Source organism: Macadamia integrifolia, unplaced genomic scaffold, assembly GCF_013358625.1.
Source record: "Macadamia integrifolia cultivar HAES 741 unplaced genomic scaffold, SCU_Mint_v3 scaffold_30A, whole genome shotgun sequence".
Taxonomy (NCBI): Eukaryota; Viridiplantae; Streptophyta; class Magnoliopsida; order Proteales; family Proteaceae; genus Macadamia; species Macadamia integrifolia.
In genome coordinates, this window is record NW_024870663.1 from 82,874 (window position 1) to 101,545 (window position 18,672).

Consider the following 18,672-nt stretch of genomic DNA (forward strand, 5'->3'; position numbering starts at 1 on the left):
AAAAAAAAAAAAAAAAAAAAAAAAAAAAAAAAAAAAAAACCATTTCAGAATTTCTATTCTATTTGATTTATATTTCACTGAAATACGGTGTAAACAATTTTAGAAAGAGAAATCACGCCAAATCAGGCCTCGTGTTTTGGTTATCACTGCACATTGTACTTGAATTGAATCGAATGACGTGATGTAACGTCATGACAATGTGTATTGGTTGGCACACAAGGTATTGCTTAAACTAATGCATGAGTAAAAATCTGGCCAAGGGATGTTTAGGTTTAAATAGAAATTTGTATTTACACTAAAAATGAATTCAGAAGAATAGGGACTGCATACATAGTGAGTACTTGGGAACTTTCATCTTTTCATCTTCCAAAATTCAATCTAAATGTGGTACTTGCCTACTTGGGATTACATCCATATCTTATTGCAATCTCTTTAATCCTTTTTAATCCCATGTTCATGTAATTAGAAACCTTCATTTGGTAATCCTTCTTTACCATGAAACTACTAACTGCCATTAACTCCTTGAAGTTGATATTGGAGCTTTTATTCCAAATTAAAATATTTTCTCATTCAATTCTTACCGATTTTGAAATTTCTGAAATCGAATCAAATCTCTATTCTTATGTTTTATGCATCTACATTCATTGAAATCTAAGGCTAATTTTTTTTTGATATGTGTTCTTAGGTTAATCAAAAGTTAGGGTTCCCGGTGACCTAGGGCTTCCAGAACTGGGAAGGAGACAACAAAATGATGGCTAAGGTGCAAAGCAGGATAAATCAATGAGTGTCAACCCACGTTGCAAGCAAGAGTGCTGCTAAATCAGCAGCGACAACTATGGCTTGGTACAATAGCAACATCTAGGGATGTAAACGGATCGAATTCGGCTCGAATAGGAGCCTATCTGAATTCGATATGTTTATCCAACCAAATATATAAAACCCTATTAAATTCTAATTCGCTTATCTTAATGGTAATCGGATATTATCCGATTAGTTTAACAAACGGATACCGAATATCTGAATCCGATTATAACTTAGACTTTTTTGCTTGCTCGCGTGTAATTTTAAATGAAAGCCATCTCACTCACAACAAATATAGAAATCAATTCAAGCAATTTATTTTGGAATCACAAAGCCTAGAATCACAACAAAAACAAACTTTAAGAGCCTAATCCAAATCTACTTTTGGTTCAAATGTTGAAAAGATATGAAACATAGAGATTAGATTTATCTAAAAAAAAAAACACTTTGTACTCCAATAACTACACAAATCCATCATGACTGATAAAGCCAAACTGACCTCTCGGTGGGGGCAGTGACATGTGTCGCCTCTGAGACACGTGTCCTCCGCCAGACGAAGGTTCCAAGAAACCACTCACGCTCAAGCACGCTCAATCACCGAGGCACGCTCACGAAATCACGCGGGATCACGTCGTCTGCATGAGTGGAATATTCCCCCCAGAAGGATGGACGTATTTGAGTGGGACTCTAAGAGGGAAGAAGGGGGAAAAACCCTAAACCCTAAGAGCTATATAAGAAGGCACGGAAGAAAGGGGGAGGTAAGTTCTGATACCCTCACCATTACTCCCTTATTGAACTGTGCGGCCGACCCTGACTTGAGTGTCGGAGGACTAACCCCGGACAAAGCTCCGGGCCTCCGTCGTCTGTGTTTGTGTAGGTTCGATTAGCGGGGTATTTTTGGCAGCAACAATGACCAACTGAACTCAACTATCCTGACCAACTGAACTCAACACAAATCCATCATGACCATCATCACATATGACATTTCTATAATATTATTATGTAATAAAAATTAATATATTTACTTAATATTATAATAAAAGAAATGGATACGGATATTCTTTAACATAACTAAACGAATAGAATAATAATTGGTCGGAAACTAGGGGCCTGTTTGATAACGTTTCTGCAGTTTCTGTTTCAAGAAACGGCAGAAACATAAATTTTCATTTCTAGAAACAGAAACAGAATTGAAGGTGTTTGATAAGTTTCTGGATACAAAAACGGCAGAAACGCGTTTCTTGAAACGTTATCAAATGGGTCCTAGGATTATCACATTCGTATCCGCTTAGTTTTCGGATCAGTTCGGATAATTTCTAGATATGCATTTTTCGAATACGGATACCCCTAAACGATTACAAACTTGGATCGAATACGGATTTTTGACTATCCATTTACATTGCTAGCAGCATCTTTCATTGGAAAAAGGAAACTCTTCAGGTGTTCTTTGTGTTCCCGTAGAACAGAAGAACAGAAAAACAGAAGTATTCCCCAACATGATTACCCTACCGTCCCTACCGTGCAGACATCCGCAATATGTGAGTTTTTTATTTTTTGGGTTAAAACAGCGTGAGTTGAGACCCACCATTTTGTTCCCGTGTGTAAATTCAAAGTCAGACCCGGTTGCTGCTTGTCCAAACTCGGGCCCACCACAACACCCATTGAAAAACTCGGGTTCAAAGCTTAGAAAAACTACCCCTCCTTACCTCTCTGCGTATCGTCCAACGCAGGTCCCTTTCTCCTGCAAACTCTCGCCTCTTAGTTCGTACTCTTCTTCTCTCTGTGTCTCTGTCTACTCTAACTAGAACTTTCCAGTCATTATTATTACATTCTTCCAACTTTGACGCTCGAAGATCTCTCTCTCTCTCTCTCTCTCCCGCTTTTCGATTCAATATTTATTCTCTTCTTCGCTTCGACGATCTGAATCCCTAAATGTTGCTTTTTAGCTAAGACTGTTACCTGCCACGCATGATTGCCGCCAATTCTCTTCCTGGAACCGGTAATTGTGGCGCGAGAGGGATTTCGAGTAATTTCCTGTGCCGGATTCTTGCCGGCGGTGGAAGTTTCGGCAAAATGTCCTGCATGAACTTGGGATTCAATTCGAAGAGTAATCATGGTGAGAGAAGTAAAGTGGGATTGGTTCAGAGTATGAAGATAAGCTGCTTCAAGGAAAGGCCGAGGAAAGGACTGAAGTTGGAAGTGGAATCCGTGCGTGGAGGGGAAGATGTTTGGGATGCAGCATCGGCAGAGCCCAAGTTGTTTCCGGAGCATCTCGTGATAATGGTTAATGGCATCATTGGGAGGTAAATCTTGAATCCATCTAGCTTTCTTGTTCTTAGCTTTGAGGGATTTTAGTTTTCTCTTTTGTTGTTTGTACAGTTCTGTCTTTATCATCGTAGTTTAATCAAGTGGTGAACAAGACATGGAATGAAATCATTGCATATAACTGGCAAGAATGCGTTTTTAGAAGTTCGATTAGCTGGCTTCTAATGGAAGGTGCAAATCTACATGGTTCAATAGAAGCATCTGGTACTAGCTGATAACAGTTGCAGAGTTGTCAGCTACCACTGTTTCAAGCAAAATTAACGTATGGGTCTTTGAAAGAAAGTAAAGGCGTTCGTTGGAGCTTATGTCACTCCAAACCAAAGATTTAAAACCATATTGGAGTGTTCTACAAACAATCTTCTGATACCACAACGCTTCATGTTTCTAACAAGCTGCCATCAATGTTAATTTGATGTTGTTATACTTCTTATTTTTTTGAGTCTAGAAAGAATGAATAAATCACTGGTTTTCAAGACTGGAACTATCAACCACTCAGCCATCTCTCCGGAAGACAATCTCTATTTTATTTTTATTCTTCTGAATAGACATGGCATATGAGTGGATACCATCGTTGTGTGAATCTATATTTTCATCTACTTGTCTATATAGAATGAATAGATATAGGATCCAGCATGCCAGTTTGTGAAGTAAATAAAAAAATACATTTCGCCTCGACTCCATGTCTGAATAAGTAAGTCCTATAGGATTGGTGGATTCCTCGTCAAATCCCTCTGCATTTATTAAAATTTTTGCTAAGAGAGGGATCAAATGGTATAGTAAAGCCTGAATGGTCCAAACTGTTATTGTGCCAGTGATGTGCTGGATGAATGTGGTTCTTGAATGGCTTAAAGTTCCGCTCTTCTGAAACAACCCACAATGGGGTTCTAATGTACTGAAATAAACAAGAATCATTCAAAGTGGTTTTGACTTGTGCAACTGTGATGAATATTTCATCGATGGCAAAAGCTCCAATAAAGATATAAAGGCTGAAAAGATCATGCACTTAAGTTACGAAAGAGTCTTCATTACTCATGTATCAAAATTTGATAAGATCTAATTAAATGATTCAAAATAGTTAGTCATAGCTTAAATGGTGATAATGAATGAAAGAAGGATGCTATAACAAATCCCAATTCTAGCATGCCTCTTTGATTTCTAATGAATGTCTTGGGTTTGGAAAATGGTAATAGTCTAGGGTTTGAACCAAAGCTAGTGTTGGACTTACAAGAGAAAGAGTTACGATGATCTTTTTGCAACCTGATGTTCCTGCATGTATGTATGATTTTAGATTTGTTTTCTGTTTATTTAATAATGTTCACTTTTGGGCTGTTAACTTTGTTATTTCTTTATAATAATAATGACTTATCAATAAAGAATGGATGAAGGAATAGGGTATGGGCTGTACAGCTCTCAAGAGGGAGGGCTATCCAAGATCAATCCCCCAAGTTAAGACACAACTAAGAAGCAGCTATGCTTACATAGCAGTATAGCACAAGGGGATGCTAATCTATAGCATATCCTGTGATGAACAGCTACCTGTTTTGCATAATCATATTTGGAATGAGCAATCATCCGAGAAGCAAGAGAACTGAATGCCTGATGGTGTGCGAAAGCTGCCTTGGTTTCATTGATGAAGCAGTTGCATTAGACATTAATCCTGTATGGAGGCCTTCACGCAAAGTTGGGAGGCCCATAAGGTGTTGGTGGCTGTCTAATGGGCTGAAATTGACCTTTAGGCCATTATATTATTGGTTGGGCCTTTTATTTTTTTGGTTTCATTGTAATGGGCCTAATTTATAAACACATACAGTGGGGATAAAGTTAGTACACGGAATAATGTTTTGTTAGATTAAGATACTTATAGTTAGATAGAGTTATGCCTTGAGTTTATTTACTTTATTGAGTGTGTTAGAATGATTAGGAGTCCTTTTAGGAATTTTATAATGTCTTTATAAATATAATAAACCCTCATCAATAAGGGATGATTTGAGTAAAGAATATGAGTTTTGGTGTTGTTGAGTAATGCATACGGGATTTGTATCCCATACCTGATTTCTTCTCTTCTCCTATCTTCTTCCACATGTTTTCTCTCTCCTTTCTCCCAAGAAGATAAATCTCGTCTCTTTTCCCTCCATTTCCATCCATCCGATTTCTTCCCTTGACAATTTCCCTCATCTTAGGTCTGATCACAGATTTGATTATTAGACCTGTTTGCATCTAAGATCCATTGTCTAAATTTTCAGATTGCATTAATTGGTGGATCCCTCATCCACCTAGTTTCATTTGTTGAATCCTTCTGTACTATTGCATGGTCATGTCCTTTGTGACGCTAATTCCAATCCTACTTATGGACAAGATAACACAGGATATAAATAAACGGGATAACACAACTCCTTCCAGAACCTTAACCCTCTTCCCTTCATTCAATTAGCTGAAAAACCACCTCCAAAACCACCAACTCTCAATACCAGCCCAAGAAAACTAGAGAAAGCATGAAATGAGGCAAGAGACAACCCTAAAGCTATATCTTATTTCCATTTCCGAAGAGTTCTTTTTTCCCCTTCCAGTACATTTTCTTAATTTTCTAAGCCCTGCTTCATATATGCACACCTAAATAAATCAATAAAAAATCATCTACATTTTGAAAAACCCCAGCCTATGCTTTTAATGACTCCAAGAGCATTCTTGGTGAGGTCTCAATTAAGCAGCTTTCTCACAAAGATCCATCACAAAGTGTCACTTCTACTTCCTGAGATGGTTTCCAGTTGCCATGGAGTGATCGCCCTATCAATCATATTTCTCAAAGTGATCAGAGCCATCAAATAATTACGCAGAAAGATAACATTAATATCTCCAAAGGTATTAATGTAAGGCTCGTTTACCCTAGGCAAACAAACCCCAATATCAAATATCTCACAACCAAAGCACAAGCTGACCACAGAATTGTGAATAAAATAACTTCAGAAATTTCTGAAGAAATAGGGCTGAACTGAGTATGAACTGAGATCTTCCAAAGGAGGGTTCAAATGGATCAGAAAACCAGGTCGAGTGGGGCTCTAATTCAGATCAGCAAACCCACAAAATAGGGTCAACAGTGGACCACTATAGGTATGGGAACACAGCAGCAGATCAGGTATCAGAAGTAGGGTTGTCTGGGCAGAAGAGAGAACCCTTGCAGCTGTCAGTTGGCTGCCCAGCAGGGGCTGAGAAGCTGGTCGAAGGTCACTCATAGGTAGCTTAGGATACCCTCAAAAGGGCTTAGGAAGATAGTTTACAAGTAGGGAGATCTGACCAGTGTCGATGGAGCTTCAAAACCCTGACTTGGCTCAAATCGACCTCCTCTTTTGGCTGAGCTCCAAAGGTGGACTTGTGTATATGCTTCAGGTCTTCAATAGTCTTCAAATAGTTCTCGGATCACTCCCTCACAGAAGGTAATCAAATAGAAATTAAGTAGAAGAGAAAGAGAAATACGAAGATGGATAGTTGTGGGTGGGATAATGGCCATCTCAGCTTGGGCATCTCACCCACAGCTATCTCAACTGCTGTACTTCCTTTATTAGGAGTTGGGAGGTTAGCAATTGATGCATAAACTTCATTCATTCAATTGTGTCTAATTGTTATAGCAATCCCTCTTAAACAGAGGTCTGAAAATTATAATTTAGAAGCTTGTTCTCAAATTAGAAACTGACTCAAAAAGGAAACTAATGCATAATAGTAACTAAACTCTAACTTGTAATTAAGGAAACAAATAAACAGCTACTAAGGACTTTCTAGAAGGCAGCTCCTCTCTTGTAAAGCATCTTTGACCACTCAAACAAAGCTAACACAAGATTCCAGCTGTGAAGGAAATCGCAGGCCACAAAGAAGAGTCTTCTGGCTAGCTATAGACAGCTGTAAAGGTTGGATCGATGGGGCTAATTGAGGGCCTTCTAGAAGCTCTATTCTGGAAACAAATATACTGTTCATCAGCTGCTACCTGCCCAAACAGCAACTTGTAATCAGATGAAATTTGGAGCACTGCTAGAATAAAAAAATGGTTGAGATAAACTGATTGTCTCATGAATTCATGGGGCGGTTGGTAATACAATGATCAATAAGCCAGCAAAAGAAGCAATCTTGGCTGATTGAATATCATAAAGCTTTACCAGAATTAGAGTAATTCTCCAACCAGAATTAGATTTGGTTGATTCTTGAAGTAATAATGACCCTTAAACTAGACGAGATTTCGCGAAGGAATAACAGGGCTAGAGGATCTCACAAAGGACCAAACAGAGGCAGAAGAGAACAACCCATAGGAAGAGGGGAGCCAAATGCATTTGTCTTCCCTACCTCTATGACTAGGGTGAATGAGAGGTAGAGAAGACCAGAGGTCCGCAAGGGGGGGGGGAGGAGTGGGGGGGACCAGCCCAGGGGGAAATAATAGAGGTGACAAGGGAACCAAACGAGATTTTGCTGAGAAACAATAGGGCCAGAGGATCTCACAAAGGACCAAGCAGAGGCAGAAGAGAACAACCCATTGAAAGACGGGAACCAAATGCATTTGTCTTCCTTACCTCTATGACCAGGGTGAATGAGAGGTAGAGAAGACCAGAGGTCCGCAAGAGAAGGGAGAAGTGGGGGGGACCAGCCCAGGGGGAAATAATAGAGGAGACAAGGGAGAATTTAGGGTGGCCAAAGGAATAGATGGTCCTAGGAGTGACTAGAGAGGAGAGAATGTCAGAAGGGTGCCAGGGGTCCATCCAGAGGGAGGTAGATTGGCCATTGCCAATACATAAGGAGATGGCATTGAGGGCCAGAGGCTTGAGTTTGAGAATTTTTCACCATATCCAAGAAGCATCAGTGGGGATGGGGGAAGTCCAGAGAGAGTTGTGAATAAACAGGGAGGAATGGACCCAATCAACCCAGATGCTTTGTTGTTTAGACACAATTTTCCAAATGAGCTTCAAGATGCCCATAGACTTGACCTCTTTGATTCTCCTGATACCAAGACCCCCTTCATTCTTAGGCAGGCAAACCGTCTCCCAAGACATGGGATGAAGGAACTTTGTGGTGTTGGAACCCTTCCAGAGGAAGGAGCAGAAGAGACCTTCAATAGATTTGATTATTGAAGCCGGAAGGACAAAGATACTAGACCAATAGAGATACAGAGATTGGAGGACAGATCTGATGAGGGTGAGATGCCCACTATAGGAGAGAATCTTACCTGTTCAAAGTTGGAGCCTCTTCCTGAGGACTTTAATTCTCTGTGAAACATCATCCTCTATATTTATGGTTGACCCTAGAAATCTAAAATAGTCGCTTTGTAGTATCTCTTTTTCCTCAGTTTTCACCATATCATTATCCAACATGGTGTGACTAAAGTTACGCGTCATATACTTTGTCTTCAATCTACTATTCCTAAAACCTCTTATTTCCAAGGTTGATCTTTAGTTCCAACTTAGAGTTAATCCTTAAAGCAAGGAATGCATCCTATATTATTGTATTGGGGATAGGATTTTATTGTGAGGATGTAGCTTGCTGTTTTTTCTTTTCTATCTGTTTGGTTTTTCCTTTTGGCCCCCATTCTGGCTCATTTCGCTGCATCCCTATTTCTCTTTCTAACAAGATGTTGTTAATTGTTCAAAAAAAAAAAAAAAAGAAAAGAAAAGAAAAGAAAAGAAAAGAAAAGAAAAAAAGAAAAAGAAAAAGAGACTGCTCAGTAAAAGCCCTTACCAATGGAAAAATAATAGCAAAGATAGCAAAGCCTACAACAGACAATTGTTGAAGAAATGCCATTAGAAAGAAGGAGAAGCAGTGCACACTAGTCATTCCATTATATTATTTTTATGTTGTAAATGAACCCACAAACTACTTATATAGAGTTCTCTAAATCTTATTTCTCTTATTCCTAAGCTGAATTCCCAAATAAACTGTGACTTCTAACATGGCCCCTATTACAATATTAGCTGTTGGTGAGGTGGCCATCTGGCCTCACCCACCTTAATGAGGAATTAAGAAGTAATAAAGGGGGAGGGCGATTCCTAGTTGTGGAATATAGTAGTTAGGGAATAAAGCAATGGCTATATATTGACGGCCAACATCTATTAGTACTTAAATCTTCTCGGGAAAAATTAGGAAAGGGCTGTACTTGACACTCCTAATCAAATTGAAGTTGCAATGACCAAAAAATACGTTCTGATTTATTCTTGTCCCTAAGGCTCTTTTTATGTCTGTGAGTGATGTTAGACTAAATTACCAAGGGGTCATCACTCCCCGTAGGATCCATCATAAACTCCATCACACAATCAAGTTCAGAATTTATAGAAAACTCAGATTTGGAAAATAGGGCCGAATAGAGGAGATGTCGATTACTCACAAACTGCAACTCAGATGTAGATTCTTCTCGGGAAAGCCCTGAATCTGGAATTGATAGACTTTGTGTGTGTCATCTGATCAGCAATCTCAGCGGGCTTCACTCTCACTTTAAACAGTAGACAGATAAGAATAGAAGAAGAAAGAAAGGAAGAGGGTGAGATTCGACGGAGGAAGAAAGGGGGATAGAGAATAGCATCAGTTTGGGTCTCTCACCTTTAGCTTTCTCAGTGGATGAACAACCTATATAAGGCCAAAGTAGTAAGCATATCTCACAAATAAACTGCATTAATATGGTAGAGATTAGGGACCCAATACATGGCAAAAAACTGAAAATGGAAACCAACTAAAATTAGAAACCTATCGACTTAAGACACAATTTCCTAACAATAATAACTTGCTCACTAAGAAAGAAATAAAATAGAAACTTAAGAATCTTCTAGTGACAACTACCTGGTTCTAATTACTTGTCAACACAAAAAAGGAAACTTCAAATTAAGGAAACAAATCCAATCTTCTAGAAGCTGTCCTTGTGGCTTGCCGTCTAAGACAAAACAGAAAATAGAAACTTAACTAAACTAAATAATAAATTAAAATAGGAGAATATGCACCCAAATTACTGTTCATGCATGTTCATGTGAACAATAACTCGTGTTACTGTTCACGTGAACAATAACTTGTGTTACTGTTCACGTGAACAGTATTTTCTGGCTCTTAGTTTTGTTCTCTTCTTCAAGCTTTGATCTGCAGCATTGGGTGACTGTTTTCTTCTACCTTTACCATCCATATGGAGCTTGTCTCTTCTAGGTCTGCATTAACTTATGCTTTTCAGTTTGATAAAAGCCTTTTGGATTCATATTGATTTCTTATTTCATGCTCAACTAATTTACATGTGGTTATTTTCTGCATGCAAGTATAAGTACAATTCTGGATGACTCTTAGTCATTCGTTTTAATATGCCTCTGATTTACATGTGTTCAGTTCTGAGGATTGGAGATATGCAGCGGAGCAATTTGTGAAAAGGCTTCCAGACAAAGTTATTGTGCACCGTGAGTGTGTGTGTGTGTTTGCCTTACTAGGTTTTCAAAAAAATTTTCGTATGCTTTTATGAAATTCCTGTGTAGGTTCTTTTGGTTTATGAAATAGAATGGAAGCATATTAATTGAGCGTGGATTTTCTTTTGAATAAACCTTGCCAACATTATTTCTACCCAAAATGAAAAATCCATTGCATATTGCAAGCAGTCAACCAGAAGTCTCGGAGGGGGTTTTGGGACCTCATACTGACGATTTTAAATTTGAATAGAAGAGACTGCCGGAGCCAAGAATAGGAGTTTGTTTTGGCCAACGAAAGGAAAGGGTTTGGCCCTCAACTCGGGCAGGGATGACTTTGAACACACTTTATTGGATGTAGCGGTTACCGCTTCTCAGTGGAGTAAAGACCATTTCCATTTGTGCCATTAATTAAGCCGGTCAAGCAAATAACCAATGCTACGGGCTACTGCACCTCTACGCATCAACCGAGACTAAAAAAAACTGACATTATATCCTATCGAATGAAAAAGAAAAAGTGAGAGCATCAAGTTCTATTGATTTTGTAATAGGAGCAAGTAGAGGGGAGAGATGGGGCTAAGTGAACATTTATAGATTGATGGGAAAGGCATTCTGCAAGCATGAATTGAGTTTTTTTGGGCCGGGGTCTGAAACATTCAATTTCTGGGCGTTCCGCCCCCTTGTCAAAGGAATAGAAGCTGGAACTTGAATAAGAAAGAGAAGACAAAAGAGGTCGTTACAAAAACAAGATGACCAAGGCCATGTGACGAGCTGGACTCGAACCAAACCTTACCCGCCTACCTCCCTTGAAAAGGATTTCTTAGTCTGCTGGAGAATGATTAGGACAAGACGAATTGAACTCTTGATCTGATAAAGAAGGGCCAACTAAATACGAAGATCAAGATTGAAAGCCCTTCCCTTGTCGTTATAGGAGCAAGTGAAGAAAGCCCTAAAGAAAATAAGGCTGAGTGGGAGGCTGTGATTGTTGGTCAGTTAGGAATGGACCCACTTTATTCCTAACCAATCATTGTTAATGTTGTCATTAACAATGCCTCCAATTTTCTTTGTGTTATAGCAATACCTCTTTATTTACCTTCGTTATTGAAAGCCCTCCCCTCTTTCGTTGCCCTCGTCACTAAGTCCTGATACACATTGTGAGTAGGAAAGAAATTACAGTTTCAAATCTTTAGTAATACTATCAATGGATAATAAATTAGTAGAAAACTGAGGAACATGTAACACAAAGGACGGGGACAACGGTGGAAAGCACTGAATGCAACGCGATTCAGCAATAGGGGAAAGGGAACCATCAACAACATGAACTTTGGTATTACTTGAAGAGGGACAATAGGTAGAAAAAAAGGTGTGCAAACTAGTCATGTGATTAGTAGCCCTAGAGTCAATTATCCAAGCCTGGGAGGCAACAGATGCACTATGACCACAAAATATAGTACCTAACTGGACTGAGTGAGAAACAGTGATTGTTGGTAGTGAGGAGGTAGCAACAATAGTAGTGAAGGATCCCATATGAGTCAGCAAACGACGAAGAATGGCCATCTCGTCAGTAGAGGAGGATCCTGCAGTATTGGAGTTATGAGAATCGGCTGTAGTCTCAGATTGATTTACCTGAGTGTTCTTCCAATGACCCTGATTATGCCCACGAGAGTTGGCGAGACGTCCATGGAGTTTCCAACAAGTCTCCTTGGTGTGAGGCTCCTTGCCACAATAATCACATTTAACAACTGTCTTATCAAGAGATGATGAATTAGCAGTTCATGAACCAGTACCAGTAGCATAAACTAGAGCAAATCGATTATGAGAAATAAGCTGTAGCATCTCAGATAGACGTTGCTCCTTAGCTTGAATTATGAAATAGGCCTCCTCAAGAGTGGATGAAGGATCACGATTGCGCATATTAACCCTAATTTGATCATATTCCATATTGAGACCTGCCAGAAAGTCATAAATGGGGAGCTCTTCCTCATGCTTCTTAAATCCAACAACATTAGTCTCATAAAATGGTTGATAGGTCTCATAATAAACAATTTTAGTTTACATACCCTGCAGATTAGAGTAATATTGAACCATAGAAAACTCCTTCTAAGTAGCCCGATGGACCTTTTCCTTAGTTCAAAACATTGGCACGTTTGCCCATGTGGGAATAGGTGGCCTTAGCGACCTTCTAGATCTTAACAACATAATTAAGTAATAGATATGTCCAAGCAATAGAAAAGGACATAGAATTAATAAGATAAGACATTACCATCTAGTTGATAGCATCCCATTTGTTCTGAGCAGAACCTGCAGTAGTAGGGCATACTGAATTACCTATGAGAAATCCGGCATAACCACGATCAGCAATCGACAGGTAGTAAGACCAAGACCAAATCAGATAATTGCTACCATCCAACTTGATGGTGCTAGTAGGGAAGATGGGATAGTCTCATAGTCATGACAAGAGGAACGACCCCCTCCTTCCTGAGTAACTGATGTCCCAGAATCTTCAATTGCCATGGGTGCAAACTCAACGAGCAATCACAAGAAAGAAATACCAATTCAGATCTAACCAAGCATAGATATGGAGCACAAGCAGATCCAAGGAAAAGGCCCCCGGTGGGAGAATACTCACCACGGAGAGAGCGTCGCCCCTTACAGAGAAACCATGGGGCGCAAGGAGATAGAGGGATAGAGGGTAGGTAGACTACGGTTAGGTTTTCAGTTAGGGTTAGGGTTGGGTAGGTTTTAGTGCAGAGAGAGAGAGAGAGAGAGAGAGAGAGAGAGGTGATGGGTTTTTAGCACGAAAGGAGAGAAGGTGTTGATGGTTTGGTTAGCACAAAAAGGAGGGAGAGAAAGGGTTGTCGGTGTGGGTAGATAGTAAGGGTTAGGGTTAGATTGGTCTTAGGTATTAGGTTTAGGGCCTTTTTTGTGCCAAAAACCAGGAAGAAGGCAGCGGCAATGGTGGAGAGATGAGGGCTGCGAAGGGGGGCTAGGCAATCGGGAGTGGTGCGATGGAGGGTAGCCAAGGAGGGGATCGCAAGAGAGGAGATTGTGAAATGGGTGTTGCGGCGCAAGGATGTGTTTCGGTGGGCAGGGTGATGCGAGTGACAGCCTGCGTGAGGGGAAGCAGAGGCGGACATCGGTGGTCGGTGGTGAAGGCTAGAAGAAGAAGAAGAAGACGAAGAGGGGATGGATTTAGGTCTGGGGTTTGGTGATCAGACCTCTGATACCATGAAGACTTGGGAGCTTTGGACTTGTCCATTAATGAGCACAGTCCTCTATTTATAATAAAATAAAACCTTAAGAGGGCTCAAGGGTCCATTTGGATATAACCCGTAAAACCCATTGTTACAATAATCCATTATTCAACACTTGTTCATTCTCCTAATTTAAAACCATATTTTTCATACACTGCCTGATACCAATACTTGGCAGCTTGGTCATGGCACCGGTTTTCTAAATAGTTTAATTAACTTTTTTTCTTCTTCTTCTTCTTTTTTTTTTTGGTGCAAAAGAAGGAAAAATGAAGTTCAAGTATAATTCAACCCTAAAAATTGCTTATGATTTGTCCATTCGAAACATGCCCATTCTATTCACAATTTATGGGAGTGCACATTCAGTGGCCTCTTTTCATGGCCGTAAGCTAAATTTTGATGGCTTCATATTGGTTTTTCAGTTATCAGCAACTGCCAAAGTTACTGACTTAATCTTTTTTAAACAGGCAGTGAATGCAACTATTCAAGATTGACTTTTGATGGTGTTGACTTGATGGGTGAGAGGTTAGCAGATGAGGTATTTTAAGGTGTTGTGTGTGTGTGTGTGTGTGTGTGTGTGTGTTTCACTTTATTTCCATGAATTTTATGAATCTAGAGATATTGTTAAGAATTGTTGCTATCAAATTATATTTGTGGGAGAAACTATTATATTTATGCAGGTATGTTCAGTTGTTAGACGTAGACCTGGAGTTCGAAAGATCTCCTTTGTCGCTCACTCTTTGGGTGGCTTGGTAGCGAGGTATGCAATTGGAAGGCTGTATGAACCTTTTCTGGAAAGGGAGTCCTCAGGTCTTACTGGGAATGGCTCAGGCGAGGAACATTCAAGTTGTTCAGTGCAAAGCTTTGAACAATCTATTGAAGGTAGAATTGCTGGATTGGAACCCATGAATTTTATAACATGTGCAACACCTCATCTGGGTTCACGGGGACATAAACAGGTAGAACTAAGAATACAATTACATGTTATTATATATCTATCTCTATGTCTGTCTGTACATGTATTCTCTTATTGACAAATGTTTTTTTTTATTTTTTTATTTTTGAGTAATCATGTTGCTAACATGATTGTATTGCCTTAATCATATTCTGGTTTGAAATATTGGTAAATAATTCTCAATATGATGTGAGAAAATTTGGTTTTCTACTGTAACTCTAATGTGATGGAAAAATTTAGTTTCTAACTAATAATGGATGCCACATTTGTCAGTACCTAAATTTGGACTTGGGCCGGGCCAAGTTCATCAGGTAATCAGGGTTATTTGGTGTACATTGACCACCATGTAGGGTAAAGATAAACTTACATATGATGACATATCATATTGCGCAACAAAGATACTCTTTTATACAAAAGCGAACATAAAATACTTTTGGTGGGAATTTCTTGAGGTTAATTCCAATATAGACTTTCTATCAAGATAACTATACTTATAAAAATTTAAGGGTATTGTAGAGATTTCATACTTAATGACCAAACCCATTTAGACCTATGCCATAAATGATTTGGGAACAGTACATTATAATCACACGTTTCCTTTCAAAAGCGTCCTTACTTTGACTTATTATATTTTAAGTACGGGGTGGTTTTGTACCTCACCATTTAATTAAGAAATATTATAATTATACAAATTTTATTTTTGAATAATAAAAAATTCTACAATATTATGAACAAACTAGGTGCAATTAAGTCAAATCATATAAGACGACCAAAAGAATTTAAAACCTAATTATGATAAGGAAAGATTAGATAAAATTATATTACAGTTGGGACAAAGTTTATTTTTGAATAATAAAAAATTCTACAATATTATGAACAAACTAGGTGCAATTAAGTCATATCATACAAGACGACCAAAAGAATTTAAAACCTAATTATGATAAGGAAAGATTAGATAAAATTATATTACAGTTGGGACAAAGTTTGTAATCATGTATTTTTTGTCTGTATAGAATGATGTGTCAGTTATTAAGAGGGTCTAAAGATTGTAAATTCACAAGGACCCTCATCCCTCCCCCAATCAGCATAACCCAACATGTTCACAATAATGGGATGCCAGATCTTGCGGAGGGTCTTTAACTCTGCTTCAAAGTCCTTGCTGTTGGTATGGATTATCGTGGCGGCATTGACTCTCTTGACTGTTTTCTGCAGCCCGTCTGACGGGACAGATTTGTAACAAAACTGTAGCTTCCCCTGTCAAGCTCTTGAACCATGGTTCAAAAACTCAGCGATATCTCGCCAAATTTGGATATTTCAGTACTTTTATTTAAAAAAACAAATGACATACGAAACGCAAAAGTAAATAATTTCGGTCATTTAGTTTCGAAATTTCACACCTTTCGGCTAAAAAAATATACTATTTTCGTTGAAATTACGGCCATCTTGATCATTTTGTTTTTCTCATTTCGCTAATTTCGTCCATTAGCCCCCCCCCCAAATGCCAAGCGAAACACATGGAAAAAAGTACACACTGTTACGCCAAAATTTTGGTATTTCGGTGGTTTTTGAAACCACTGAAACACCGAAACGAAACTAGTTCAAAAACCACCGAAATACCGAAACGAAACTAGTTCTTGAACCTTGTCTTGAACTCCTTGTACCCATAAGTAGCATTCTTAAATTCTGAGCAATGACATGGTGGAGTAAAAATCACCCATTGAGGACCAAGGTGAGAACTGACACAGAAGACAATGTTGACCATCAATTTATTCATTGATTTGGTGGTGCTGCCTCTGCTTCCCCAAAGATGCAGGGAGCCCACACATGAAACTCTCGCCCCTGTGGCAGGGGAATGGAGGGGCAGGGGGAGGGAATTACAAAAATGGCTCATCTAAAGGAGGGTGTAAATGATGTGGCCAAGGGCAAAGAAAAGATGTTACAACTATGACAATACTAGAGCTTTAAGATCAGTACCTGTGCAACACAAGAAAAGAAGAGGAAGGAGAGAAGAGAAGGGAGGAGAAGAACTAGAAAGAACCCTAGTTTCCCTTGATTAGGATTCTGGGCAGACCAACCGTGAGTCTGGGCACATATATTTATAATGTCAATGTTTAACACTCCCTCTCAAGCGGTATATAGATGTTAGCCTTGTCCAGCTTGGAACAGTCCTCAAGAAAGGCAGGACGAAATAAGGCCTTGGATGAACTTCTCATCCAGGCAATTAGAAGTTTCTTCTTCAATCCTACCCAAATTTCAGGTATTAACCATACCTTCCTTTGTCTCATTCCCAAGTCCGAAGGGGCTTCCTCCATGCAGGATTTCAGGCACATCTCCCTTTGTAACTTGATCTAGAAGTTCATTGCCGAAATCCTCTCAATCCATATCCAGATGGTCGTTGACTCCCTTGTCAGTCAAAATCAGTTTGCTTTCACCTCTGGGAGAAGCATAGCCAACAATATTGTGCCACGAAATTGTCCGAGGCTTTGAGCATAAATCCCATTCCCCACGCCCTCCTCAAAATTGATATTCATAAGGCTTTTGACTCCATTCGCTGGGACTTCCTCTGCAGCACCCTTCTCCGAATGTCCTTCCCTCCAAATTTCGTTTGCTGGATCTATGCCTGCATCTCTTTGCCTAGTTTCTCTGTTCTTGTCAACGGGAGCCTTGCGGATTTCCACTCCTTGGTTGGGATCTGTCAAGGCTGCCCCCCTCTCCCTCTATCTTTTTTCCCTTGGCCTGGAAGTTCTTTCCAAATCAATCCAATCCTCCACTGATCTCCACTTAATCACTCCCATCCCCAAATGTAAAGCGATCTCCCTCACTCATCTTGCCTTCGCAGACGATCTCATGATCTTCTCGAAAGCTGATCCCTCCTCTATCTCCTCCATCATGTCCTCTCTTCGCCTCTTCGAGAGCCTCTCGGGTCTCAACATCAACCTCCTTAAATCCTACCTCTTACCTCTGGGCTCTCTGGGTCCAAAAAGGCTCTCCTTCTGCAAATCACGGGCTTTTCCCTCAGCTCTCTCCCAGTTAAATACCTGGGCCTCCCACTCATTCCTGCCAGGCTATCAACTCATCACTGCACCCCAATTCTCGATATCCTGCGCAAGAGGCTCCAACTCTGGAAGAGTAAGCTGCTATCCTATGCGGGTCACCTGGAGCTCTCTAAATCTGTTCTCTAATCCATGTACCTCTATTGGACTGGTATCTTCGTCCTCCCTCCCCCAACCATTAAAACCATTGAGTCCCTCATTAGCTCTTTCTTTTGAAAAGAAACCGACTCCTCCAGGTTCCTCTGCCCCACTAGTTAGAAGTCTGTCTGTCTTCCCAAAGCTGAGGGAGGGCTAGTGATGCAGATATGGCTACCCTTACCTGGTTGGACCAGCATGACCGGCTTTGGAAGCCAAGAGCCAAGAAGAACCGGTCCAGCCCAGGGTTTTGGTCCAACAAGGGTTGGAAATAAAATTAGTAGTTACTTAGTATTTTATTTCATGCCTTTTATTTTTCAAATTTGAATGTAGGAGTTAGGATTTATTTCCTTGCATTGGTTTCCTTTTATGGTTGTTTCTTAGTATAGACTAGTTTTCATTTTAGTTAAGTTTCTAATTTCATGTTTCTATTTTCCTATACAGAGGCTGTAACCGATGGAAGACTTAGAGTGATTTTGATTATTGAATGAAGATGTTGAGTTTGTGCACTAGTGAAGTGAGTGATTCCCCTTTTTCCCCTTCTCTACTCTGATTTCCCCTTTTTTCCCCTAAGGTTCTCCATCAACTTGGTATCAGAGCTGAAGATCGACATTCTTCTTCTTCTTTCCATCTTGTTTTTCCCTTCCCCCTTTCTTTGTTTCGGTCCTACAGAAATTGGGAACAAAAAAAAAAGTCGATTCTTCACAAGATTGACCCTCTCTATCTCACTGCCTCCTCTCTCCAAAAAA

The 18,672-nt window shown here is 39.6% G+C and overlaps 1 protein-coding gene across 4 annotated transcripts in view; it reads left to right on the top strand.

The window, feature by feature from the left end:
* Positions 1 to 2,494: 2,494 nt before the first annotated feature.
* The window catches only part of LOC122071613, a 51,307-nt gene continuing 35,129 nt past the window's right edge, over positions 2,495 to 18,672 (top strand). For all 4 annotated transcript variants that reach the window (XR_006138222.1, XR_006138223.1, XR_006138224.1 and 1 more), the window contains exons 1-4: positions 2,495 to 3,104; positions 10,459 to 10,526; positions 14,248 to 14,318; positions 14,461 to 14,739. Coding sequence is in view for 1 of the 4 variants with exons in the window: in XM_042636000.1 (XP_042491934.1) it covers positions 2,770 to 3,104; positions 10,459 to 10,526; positions 14,248 to 14,318; positions 14,461 to 14,739 (753 nt within the window). In the remaining 3 variants the exon portion in view is untranslated. The remainder of the gene's footprint in view (positions 3,105 to 10,458; positions 10,527 to 14,247; positions 14,319 to 14,460; positions 14,740 to 18,672) is intronic.